Source organism: Tenrec ecaudatus, chromosome 9, assembly GCF_050624435.1.
Source record: "Tenrec ecaudatus isolate mTenEca1 chromosome 9, mTenEca1.hap1, whole genome shotgun sequence".
Lineage (NCBI taxonomy): Eukaryota > Metazoa > Chordata > Mammalia > Afrosoricida > Tenrecidae > Tenrec > Tenrec ecaudatus.
In genome coordinates, this window is record NC_134538.1 from 1380980 (window position 1) to 1393447 (window position 12468).

At 54.8% G+C, this 12468-nt stretch overlaps 1 protein-coding gene across 1 annotated transcript in view; it reads right to left on the minus strand.

The window, feature by feature from the left end:
- Positions 1-12468, minus strand: part of ABHD2 (abhydrolase domain containing 2, acylglycerol lipase) — a 113955-nt gene that overhangs the window by 6225 nt on the left and 95262 nt on the right. The window contains exons 6-10 of the mRNA XM_075557844.1: positions 7396-7579; positions 5254-5346; positions 2963-3073; positions 2184-2253; positions 532-616 (exon numbers count right to left, since the gene is read on the minus strand). Of these exons, the coding sequence (XP_075413959.1) occupies positions 532-616; positions 2184-2253; positions 2963-3073; positions 5254-5346; positions 7396-7579 (543 nt within the window). The remainder of the gene's footprint in view (positions 1-531; positions 617-2183; positions 2254-2962; positions 3074-5253; positions 5347-7395; positions 7580-12468) is intronic.

The following is a 12468-nucleotide window of genomic DNA, read 5'->3' on the forward strand; positions in this document are numbered from 1 at the left end:
GGGCTTTTGGGACCTCCTCATGTTACAATATAAAGTAACTCTAAAACTTCCAAGTGTTCCCTGGTGCCGCCTCTCTCTAGTGTCCCCATCAGCGCTCAGCCAGTGTCAAGTGAGGTTCTGCCGGCTGGAAGCACGGCCATGTTCTTACAAGCGAGGCTCTTTCCACTCCTTATGTTCTTATCCTCAAAGCAGGTGGAGAGGTGGCCCCAAGAGGATGCAACACTGGCTTCTCGGGGCAGGTGCTAAGTTTAAATATCTGTGTCCGTCAGACTCCTGGACTCCATGGGACCAGAACCCTGGCACAACAGTGTCATAGAAATCCAGGCAACGACTTCCCAAAAACCCCTCTTGGCTATGGCTCTGCATGGTGGTCCTGCCTCCAGCCCCTGGGCAGCAGAGGCGCTTCCTCCCAAGGCCCGTCAGACATCACCCCCCCTCCCATAGCTGCTCTCCAGGAGATGACAGCTTTTATGGTGGCCATTGCGGGGGAGGTGGGGGACAGGGAGGCGAGCCGCAGGAGGAAACACTTACCGGAGAGGGATTTTGGAATGGTTAGGAGACTTTCATGTACCAAGGGGTCATCAGCTGCGTTAACCAGCATGAGAGGCACGTAAATCTGCAGTGGGGATGGAAAGCAGAGTGCATGGTCAATGCCCTTTTCCGGACCTTGGTGGTTCAAGTCCAAATTCCCCACCGGTCGTGCCTCTGAAGCAGAACAGGGAGGTGGACTGCTCAGCTTGCTGAACAGGTGGCTGCAGGGACACTCTGGGCCGTTGCAAGTGCATGGGATTTTCATGGCTGCTGCAATGACAGGCCTGCAAGAGCCCCTGGGCCTCAGACAGGCCGGGCATGTGCTCGGTGGCCCTCACAGGCCAAATATTGTCAATGACCTTCCCCGGAGTTTCCCAGAGGCCGGCTCTTAGAAGTGGTTGGCTCATGCAGGCCAATTTACAGAGCGATGTGCATGTTTGTGGGGTTTCTCTGGTGGGAAGCAAGAGGAGCAGTGTGCTGCGCCTCAGACAAAGGAGGCTTTCCAGAAGGATCTGAAGGTTGAGAACAGGCAGGAAGAGACACAGGGAAGCCCTGGGCAAGGTTGCAATTAACATCCGCTCTCCCAAAGCAGCCAATCACTTCCTTTGGTAGAGACGGACTTAGACGTGGTTGTGCCCAGGAGTCCAAGTGGTGTCACCAGGGGTTGTGTTGGCCTACACGTCGCCGTTGGCTTGTGAGAAGCGCTCAGCGCCTCTACAGCGGTAAAGCCTGCGGGGTGGGGCCGAGCTCAGACTGCAGGATGGCCATGCAGTGGCCGGTGCTCTCGGGGGCAGTAACGGGGACACGAACTGGGACACATGGGCAGTCCTGTGTCTGGGTAGGAGTGTCAACTAAGCAAGGGCAGGATGAGGGAGACAGGCGTGGTGCTAGCTCAAGGAAAAAAATACAAGGTGTTCCGGGAAGAAAAAAAAAAATGCCAGGGGCTTCAGAAAGTTCGTGGAGCAATGAAAGTAAAAGATAATAGAGTTTTTCTGACACCTTTTTTGAAGCCCTCTCATGTGTATATATAGTGAATACAAGCTTAACTTAATAGAAATGTTATTACAGTTGTTAAAAACAGCATTAATAGAAACCAGCCTGACTTGTCAATAGAAATTCACCCCCCCCTCCCTTCCAATTTGAATATAGAAAATCGGGAACGGCTTTGGAAAGTTCGTGGGAACGTGCTGTCCCCCTTTTGGAAGCCCCCTCCTCCACCTGCACTTTCCATTGCTGATGCGTTGCTCTGTACCCTTGGAGCAGGGGAGGGGGCTTGAGTTGGGTGCTGAGTACCGCCCTAACACGGTCCACCAGAGCCAGGAACCAGGACACGAGGCAATCCAGACTGAGCTCCACGAAGAACCGCGGCAGGGAACTGGCTCTATGGTGCCGACAAAAGGCTCAACAGGGTGTTCGAGCAGCTTTAAGGGCTCGCACGTGGGCGTGGGCACAGCTTGGCCGTGCCCCACTCTAGGAGGCAGCGCAGGGATGGCAGCAGAGGGCTTACGGAGAGGCAGAGCTTGCTCACTACCCAGAACCTGGCAGGGGCTCGCGGCGGGTGGGCAGGAGGGATGCACGTGGCACAGGGGACGAGGGTGGCCTAGGGATGCGCACGGAGCTGCCCCCGCCCTGGCTTGGCACTGACCACTCACCCTGTGCAGGTACCTCATACAGCTTTCTTCCTCATAATATTCCTTCAGGGAGTTATAGCCATGAAACTTCCTAAACACACCAAAAAGGAGAAAAGGCAAAGATAAAGCACTTGTCATGAGGTCTACAGGCTGAGCTGCCTGTCCGGCTGCTCCAGTTCCAAACTGACTCGTCCCATCAGTCCACAGAGCCGAGGAGTGTAGTGGTTGAGAGCGCTGGCTTGAGCAGGTGGATTAAAATCCTGACTCTGCCACTCACTGGCTGTCCCCTTTCAGAAAACTAAATGACTCTGTGTCCCTCCGGCAATGAAAAACCTTTGTCCTGCTGATAGCTGCTTTCGCAGGTCCCATCCCCAGGGGGCAGTATTACCCACAGTGGGCAACACAACCTTGGGCAAACAATTAACCTCCCACCTCTGGGGACCTGGGCTTCTCTGTGGACAGGCGTGAGGACAGGACCTTCCTTAGTGAGACGGGGAGGGCCATGCATCTAAGAGCTTGGAGTAAGTGATCAATAAATACTATCTACTATAATGCTCTAAGGGAGTCACCCCCATCTAGAAAGTGGCAGCTTCTGGGTTCAATCCCGCCCCACCCTCCCCGCCACCATCAAGGGCTACAGAACTGGGGCCAGCCCTCTTACTGTTCTCAGCGGGAAAGCAGAAATTCCCATGTTTCTGAGAGAGCTGCAGTTTGTCCAACGCTGGACGCATAGTTAGAGCTCCAGAAACAGAGGGTGCTGAGCAAGCTGCTTGGAGGGGAGTGGCGGGGGGGGCACACACCTCATCACGTTGTCATCGATCTGCATCAGGGACGTTGCTGTGTAGAGCCGGCTTAGGTCTGTGTCCTCCAGGAACTGCGACTTCTTAACACGGTCTCCAAAAAGAGCCTGCCTAGAGCGGGACACGCAGGCACACACAGCTGACAATCAGCCAGGGGCAGCCAGGAGCGAGGGTCGAAGGGCAAGCTCGGTGGGTAAGCTAGAAACCCTTTTCTTCCAGCCTGGCGAAGAGGTTCCCGAGTGACGGCACCACTGGTTTGCGGTTGGCTACCAACCTCGGGCTGGCAGTTTGAGGCCACCGGGTGGCACCACGGAAGATGGGCCCAACGGCATGCTTCACGGTCAAGAAAACCTACGAAGCGGTTCCACTCTAGCGCTCAGGTCAGCCCGAGTGGGCGCCCTTGCGGCCGCTGCATTGTTTGCTTGTTCAGTTTGCCTTCAGCATGTGCCAGGCCAATGCCCACTTCTGAACACATACCCAAGGATGGGCCCTGACGCCTGGTTTCCCTGCAACACCGGGCGACATGGAAGGCTAAGCTCGAGCCCACCTGAATGTTACTAAACCTTCACGCAGAAGAGGTGGCCTCTGTGGGGAGTGGTGGGCAGTGGGCCTGCAGGCAGGGGGCCCACCTCCACACAGGCATGGACACTGTCCACTTGGCCGAGCCCCTGCCCCTGATGATGCTGATTAACAAGGCAGGCACTGCCTCGGCCCGTGGGCGAATCAACGGCAGTGGGACCTGTCAGCAAACGGCTCCTATGCTCAGTACCAGCTTCCATGAACAATAATAAGAAATCAACCCCCGTGAGAGGATGACAAGAAAGGCAACCGGCTTCTGTTCCCTATCACAGAGCTGCGGGCGGAGTCCAGGTGCCATGGGAAGGAAACGCCCTTGCACCTGCTCTCAGGCCCTCCGGGAGAAGAGGAGCATGCTTCTGCAGCATCACCCCCTTGGTCCCCAAACCATTATTGACTCAGGTAGGATTCTGCCAGGGGCTTGAGTTCACCTTTGAAAGCGTCTCTAAATTGCCCGGATGTTTGGCTCTCTGTAGTAAATAAAAACCAAACATATATATTTAGAGCACATGCAAAGGTTTCTCCCAATCTGCTAAGAATTCCGTGAGGAACCTTCCAGACTAATCCATACCAAGCTCATGCCCGTTGGCTAGTGGGTACGCTGTGGGTCGCAGAGACTGAGGGGGGCGGGCAGAGGCTTTGGGCATCACCACTGTGGGATCTCATTCCAGCGAGTTGCAGCCCAGAGAGCCGCACACGGCAGGCAGTCACACCACGTGGCTTTCAGATGGCTTATGCCAGCCAGGATGGAGACTGGTGGGCATGGGCAGCTCCTGGTTGGGGTGCCCAGTGGGACAGGCAGCACAGTGTTTCTGTCTCACCGTTGAAGAAGAGAAACGGACCTCTGAGTCAGATGGCTTTTCCGGGGATGTGTCAAAAAAACAAACATGGTATCGTGTGCCCATTATATGCCAGGCTCTGCGGAAGTTCACCTGGGAAACCGAGTCTCCAGAGTGGCCTCACAGTTTGGCTGGAGACACAGTTCTCTAAAGGGAAAAACAATGGAAAAGCCTCATGGGAGGCAGAGGTGCCTTCTGCAGGTGGAAGGGCAGAGGGGATTTTTCAGGGCGGGCTGGGAAAGGTGTGGTTGGTGGGGGAGAAGCCAGAAGTGCAGCTGGAGTGGGAGAGAGGAGGAGGAGAAACTATGCTAACAGTACTATGACACCAAGTCCAGCTAGTCCTTATCAAATGCTCCTACTGCGTGCCCTGCCCAGTGAAGCGCCTGGGCAGAAAGAGGCAGGGCGGAGGGGCGGCAGTGCAGCGGTGTGAGCCTCGACCGGACGCCTGGCACCTGTTGCTTGCTCAGAATTCCCATGGGCCTTTGGCCGTGTGTTCAGAGACAATGATTTCTAACCCATATGGACCACAGCCTCCTGGGGAGGAGGGAGGCCCAGGCCCTCACCAAACAGGCTGAGCAAGCACCATGTAGAAGATGCTTTACAGAGTTTGGGAATTATGGATGCAGGAAGCGACGTGGCAACGTCGGGTAGTTAGGGGGAAAGTTTGCTTCTTAGCATGAAACAGTCAGTCAAGAGGCTGGGCCCCCCACTTTCTTTCCCCCACCTGGAGAAGCCGGCCAGCCTGACATGCTGGGTGCCTCAGCCGCAGAAGGCTGGAAGGAAGGCCTGGTTCCTCAAATCAGCCGCTACAAACCCCCCCGGCCGCAGGTTCGGTGCCATCCGCCCACGTCCCCAGGGAGGGCGGAAGGTAGGTACCTGTGGGAGAGGATGATTTTCTTCATGTTGTCGGCCATGAGGAAGTTGTAAAACCTGCGGCAGTGATCCCACTGCATGAAGGTCTCCTGGGCCCTGCAGGAGCAGAGGGGGAGAGTGAGGGAGGCCCAATCGCGGCGCTGCTGGGTGCTCCAGTAGAGAGCCCTGCTTGTCCCGTTTGTCTGTGGGAACCGGGGGCTCTGGTGTGGGGGACTCACACAGCTGGCTAGAGTGGAGCCTGTGGCAAAACTGTAACTTGGCCATGGATCTGACCCCAGGGAGAACCCTTCTCCAAGGGTGGGGGGCTTGGTGGACAGCACGCCAGACACCTTCTTCCAGAACCTGCACGACCAGTTTTCACTTGAACACTCTGAGGCGGGGGGTGAGGGGGGTCCTCCCCTGCAGGCATGCTTTTCTGGCCTAAGCCCAGGACTGTGTCAGGGGAGGGTGGGTGGAGGCGTACATCAAATTCAGGGAGAAACCTGGAAGAGGGAGAACAAACTTCTCTGGTTGCTGTTTGACAGGCAGAGGCGGAGCTTACATACAGATGGAATGGTCTACAAGAACTCATTCTTTTCAGCAGCCTTAGGGCTTCCACAGAGCCAGACAGGGACGTGGCAGCAGGGAGAAGACACACTCCAGGGCGGTGCACGCATTACTAAGCCGAAGGCCCGCCTTGGTTGTGTTCCTGAGGTCTGATAAGAAGGCGGTGGCAGGGCCGCACTGAATCATGTTACTCGGCTGTGAGTGATTGCCAGCAGGGTTCACCGTGCTCGTCCTGTGGGGTGTAATCTGAGCCATCGCCGAAGCAGGGAGTGGGAGTGGGAAGAAAAGAGTGTGGCCTTGGTATCTCTCTCGATCCAGGAGAGGCGCGGCAGCAGCAGCAGAACCAGGAGCCAAAGCATGAGAGAATGCTGGACTTCCCAGCCCATGGAGCAAGAAAAGAGGAGTGTGTTGGGGCAGGAGGGTGCCTTGTGGAGTGGGGTGCCCCTGGGAACTTAATTGGGGGAGCTGGGTTTGCTGATCCACAGGGCTGAGCTGGGTGCCTTTGGGTGAGGCCTATCGTGAAGTGGCATGCCTTTCGCACGCCATGTCCCCTTACATGGGGCCTGGATCCAAACAGAGCTTTGAAACACTGCCTGAGCAGGGCAGAGCCAGGCCAAGTGGCCAAGAGTCAGGGCAGACACACTCTCCTAACTGAACAGCTTTGTCCTGATCGTTTCTCTCCTGATAACTTCCCTAAGAAGACCCATAGCTGTGGGCATCATCTGTGAGTTGTGTGTGCCCACGGCAGTGAGCCATCACATGCAGTCTCAGAAGCAGGGTGCTGTGGGCATGATGGTTGGAGTCAGAAGAGGGTATGGAAGGGATGGCGGGTAGATGCCTTTTGGCAGTTCCCCGTGAGAGTCAGAGGGGGTCAGATGTGGCCCACACGTCGTGTCCACAACAGCTGAGGAGCTGGCTTGAGAGTCACTGCCTACATGCACAGGCATGGCTGGCAGGTCCCCCACCTCACATGGGGACATGGTCTCTGACCGTCCAGTAGTGACATGAACTGAAAAGCCCACTGCCGTGGTCAGGCCCGGCTCACAGGACCGCGGTTTGAGCAGACTGGTTGTTCATTTCTCTGACAGCAGATTGCGCCCTTGGGGGCAGCATTGGGCTTCAATACCACCTACCTCGTGCACAAGGCTGGGGCAAGGACAAATAATATCTAGGAAGCTCTTTGAGACCCCAAGGAGGCGCTTCCTAGGCTTTGATTTATGAATGTTGCCCTTCAGGGGTCCCAGTGCCCGGGCTTCTGGAACCTTGTGTCCACACCCACATCTGCAGTCAGTGTGCTGTGCATGCGCTCTCGCCAACAGCAGAGGGTGCTATTGCAGCGAAGTCGCAGGAAGCTGGGACAAAGCTGCCTGGTTCTGTACACCAGACCATACATCCATCCTCACAGAGGCGCCAGAGGCTTGCCCAAGGGCAGGCATGATCCCCAAGTTCATGGGACAGCCCAGGTTGCGCGGGTCTGATAGGACAACTGTAATGTAAGAAGTGGATGCCAGACGAGGCCTGCACAGGTCACTCCCTGGTGCTGCGGGGTTTCTGACAGACAAGTGCCCCGAGGAAGGGCCCACAGTGGAGATGACTCACCTCAGCGCGCTGTATCCCTGGCACACGCTGACGCAGCACAGCACCCTCTCTTGGTTTGCTTGCGTCTCCCCCAAGTACTTGCACACGATGTTGCCACCCAAGCTGAAGCCCACGACCACCAGCTGGGTCAGGGGATACATCTTCCTGATGTAGCTGACCATGGCTCCGAATTCCCACGTGCAGCCTGCGGAGAGAGGGGTGAGGGCACGGCTCGCGGTCGGCACGGCAAGCGGTACAGAAGAGGCATGCTGGAGGGCCAAGCGCGAGCGAGACACACACACTGACTGCTCGTTGGCTAACCTGGAGCGAAGTTGCCGATGCCCCTCGCCATTCAGGAAAACAGGCGTTAGAAGTGCGTGCTCCGGGCTTGTGGGAAACTCATCCAGCGGCTCGTGGGCCTCAGAACAGATACCCGGGACATGCATGAACACGCGTGTGCACTGGTGACGTTGATAAGAGCGAGCGCACACCCCGGGGACCAGCTTCTGAGGCTGCGCATGGGAATGCTATACGCATGCGTACAATGACTCCCGGTGCTAAGAAACGCCCCAAGTGCATGTTATTTATGGATCCAATTGTCGGCGTAGGGGAGGGGAAGAAAGGCAAGGGGAGGGGAAGAAAGGCAAACTCAGGCCCAGGGGAATGGCCAGCATGCTCTGCAGGATTGACAGGTCGGTAGATGAGGGACTTTTAAAAGGGCGGCTGTCTTCCTTCCCGAATGCCTGCGCTAAACGAAAATTAGCTGGTCATGCCACAATACAGGGGTTGGAAAGGGATCAGGCACCCATTAGACACCTATGGGAAAACCCAGAACTGAGCATTTCAGACACAAGCCCCCTAGGCCCAGGTAGAAGTCAACCTGGGCACAGCCACCTTAGACACCAGCAATAGGGCATGAACCGGGCGCACCTAAGCTCAGCCAGTGCCCTCACCCACGCCTCCCCAACAGGAGGGATAAAAGCACGCAGTGTGCAGGTCCTGCCCTTGCTCCGGAACACGCCTCAAACCAAGAGTGAGATTCTTCCTGAGTGCCCGCCTGGGCCGGCTCAGCCCTGCTCTCTCCTTGGTCTCCGGGGTTCCCGGATGCCCCTGCGTGCTATTGTGCTCTGGTTCTGGAGGCATTCTTTCCACCTGTTTTGGTGGGTTTTTGCGTCCAGCCTCAACTCCTGCGCAGTGACTGCGCAGCCCCGTTTGCTTTCCTGAAACAGTGGGTTCTTTATTTTGAGACCGTAAAACCTAAAACTTCCCTTTTTCCTCATAAACGTCACTTGGATTACAAACGTGCTTCTGCCGCACAAATTCTCAGAGCGCGCTACGCGGCAAGAACCAAGGGACCGCAATCCAGAAACCTAACAGGCTCAGGCGAAATGTTCTTGGTGACATAAGCACAGGGTACCCAGGGAGGCAACCCCATTCGGGAAGAGCCAGAGGCCACCTCTGAACAGAGAGGGAGTTTGGGCCAGGTGGGCCCAGGAGGGATGATCTCATCCGGAGTCCCCGGGGATGTGGTGGACATCAAGCTATGACCCAGCAGTTTTGCCAGGTGAAGGGATTTCGAGCATCCTTCTGTGCCAAGGCTCAACCCCAGGCCCTGCAGGGAATCAAGTTAAAATAAAACGCCATGGGATGCTGGCGTAACAGACGCAAAACAGCGACGCGACGATTGTTCACTTGCAAGGGAAACACGAATTGCTGAGCTTGGCAAGAGGGCAGAGGCTGTGACGTCCCTAACAGACGTGAACGGCAACTGCCCTAGGCAAGCAAGCTACGGGGAAACGACCGTGTGAGCCCAGGGCAAGCGCCCTGATCAGTCTTCCTCTCCCAGTGGGATTCCGCCTACACCAGTCCAGCACCACTGCCCAAACCCAGCTCAACCCACTGCATCCAGTCAACTCCGACTCACAGGGAGCCTATGCAGGGCAGAGGAGCACTGCTCCGTGGGTTTCCAAGGCAGCGCCTTTCCTGGGAGCAGGCAGGCTCATTCTCCCCTGAGTGGATGGTGATTTGAACTGCTGCGACCTCATGGTTAGCAGCCCAACGCACGCCACTGGGGTGCCCGTCAACCCCCCGCAGGAGCCCTTCATTTGCAGTGTGCGCAGAATCGCCTGCAGAGGATGCTAGATGCGGCATTCCAGGGCCTTATGCCCAGAGCAGCTAATTTAGGGAGATGGGGGGCCAAGCCCGGGAATCTGCAAATATATACACACCTCACACACACATATTTGAGTAGATCCTGCGTGTGTTGTGTGGCAAAAGGTAAGTTTCCTATGTTTATATATAGTCGTTCGCTACCTTCAAGTTGGTTCTTACTCCCAGGCACCCAGTGTGTACGGAGCAGCACTGACTCCCAGGCACCCAGTGTGTATGGAGCAGCACTGACTCCCAGGCACCCAGTGTGTATGGACCAGCACTGACTCCCAGGCACCCAGTGTGTATGGAGCAGCAGCACTGTGCTCCACAGAACTTTCTAGGTTGTGACTTTTCAAAGCGGAAGAGCTGGCCCGCCTTCTGAGCTATCTCTGGATGGGTTTGAACCGTCAACCTGTTGGCTAGGAGTCATGCGCGTGACTGTTTGCACCACCCAGGGAGTCCCCCTAGGACCATGTTTTTGCCCATGAGCGCGTGTCTCAGAAAGCATGATGTAGCCGGATGCCTTGTCACACGTACACTGAAGTAACCCTGGTCCAGCTCTAGAAGCAGGATGTGCCCAACAGCCTCGGTGGCCCCTAGGCCTCTTTCTTAACGACATCCCTTATACCTTGACTGGCTATAAGTATTGGAAGCTTGGGAGGCTTGGAAGGTGGCAAGAGATGTCAAGACGAAGGGAAAGGCCAGCATCAAGGGCTGTTCCCTCCTCCAGCATGGAAAGTCCCAGCTGCTGCTGCTGGGAAGGAACCTCCAGAGACAGGAGAGCGCCGAGTCTCCGGTTTCTCTCCGTCCTACATGCAGAAGAGGCAGGGGAACTTTGCAGACTTTCCGTACACAGCTGATGGAAGAGGACAGAACTAGGAGGCAAAGGGCATTTACAGAGGTCTAAATAAAAGTATGTACAGATACAAATACATTTACATATGATGATGGGGAATAGGTCTATGTGCATATATTTATAGGTTTAGTATTAAGGTCGCAGGTGGACATTGGGCCTCCACTCAAGTACTCCCTCAATGCAAGAACACTTTGTTCTATTAAACCGGCATTCCATGATGCTCACCTTCCTGACACGATTGCTAAAGACAAAATGGGTGCATAAGCAAATGTGGTAAAGAAAGAAGAAGTCCGGCTATCAAAAGATATAGCATCTGGAGTCTTAAAGAATTGAACGTAAATAAGCGGTCATCTAGCTCAGAAGCAACAAAGCCCACATGGAAGAAGCACACCAGCCTGTGTGACCACGAGATGTAAAAGGGCTCAGGTATCAGGCATCAAAGAATAAAGAACCAAATCATAGTGAATGAGGGGGAGTGCAGATTGGGGACCCAAGACCCATCTGTAGGTAACTGGATATCCCCTTACAGAAGGGCTGAGGGGAGGAGAGGAGCCAGTCAGTGTGCAGTGTAGCAACAATGAAACATACAACTTTCCTCTAGTTACTAAATGCTTCTCCCCCCCACACACACACACTATCATGATCCCAATCCTACCTTACAAATCTGGCTAGACCAGAGGATGTACACTGGTACAGATAGGAACTGGAAACACAGTGAATCCAGGATAGATGATACCTTCAGGACCAGTGGTGAGAGTGGTGATACCAGGAGGGTAGAAGGGAGGGTGGGTAGAAAGGGGGAACTGATTACAAGGATCTACATATAACCTCCTCCATGGGGGAAGGACAACAGAAAAGTGGGTGAAGGGAGATGTCAGACAGTGCAAGATATGACAAAATAATAATACTTTATAAATTATCAAGGGTTCATGAGGGAGGGGATAGCGGGGAGGGAGAGGAAAAAAATGAGAAGCTGTTACCTAGGGCTCAAGCAGAAAGCAAATGCTTTGAGAATGACGATGGTAACAAATGTACAAATGTGCTCGACACAATGGATGGATGCATGGATTGTGATAAGAGTTGTACGAGCCACCCCCCCCAAAAAACAACAACAAAAACCAGCTGATGGAGTAAGTGGTTTCTGATGACAAGGCCACTAATCTAAAGGCAGTTTTGAACTTTTAACTCTGGATTTATTTGACAGGCCAGCCAAGTGTGCTGGAAGGTGGCCCTCTTTTTCATCACAGTGCCATCTTGCTTAACAGGGGCTTGCATGGTGGTGCAACAAATGAACATTTTAGGAATCTTGTTGGAGACCGCTGCTCCCTCCTCGAGGCAGGGCAGACGTGGTTGGCTGTTGCCTCACAGCAGCTCCGTGGTCCGAGGAACAAAAATGCTGGCCGCCCTTCCACCATGCTCATGGCTGGTGGCAAACCAAGCCCCTGGGGGCCAGCGGGTTTCCTCTGGCTGATTTCTTGGAGTAGATCTCCAGGCCTTTCTTGCTAATACCGACGGGCTTCGTGTGGAAGCCCCAGTGGAACCTGCTCAGCATCGTGGCCACCTGCGAGTCGCCATCGGCAGGCAGGTGGATGGAAACGCAGGTGGTCAGGACAAGAAAGGCCTCTGGCTGGACTGCTGAGGCCTGGCACTTACTGATGGCCACGCTCCAAACAAGCCAGCCCTGGAGTTGGGGCTAGCGAGAAACCTGGGGCTCCCAGCTTTCTGTGGGAAATCCCAGTCTGCAGGAGTACAACAGGGGTCTTATTCTGTGCGCGCATCCTTTTGACACAGTGGTTCTCAACCTGTGGGTCGCGACCCCTTGGGGGTCAAATGACCCTTTCACAAGGTCACCCAATTCATAACAGTCACAAAATGACAGTGATGAAGCAGCAACAAAAATAATTTTATGGTTGGGGGGGGTCACCACAACATGAGGAACTGTATTAAAGGGTCATGGCATTAGGAAGGTTGAGAATCACTATTTTATTATTATTTTTTTAAAAAAATCATTTTATTGGGGGCTCGTATAACTCTTATCACAATCCAACCATCCATCCATCCATCCATCCATCCATCCATCCATCCAT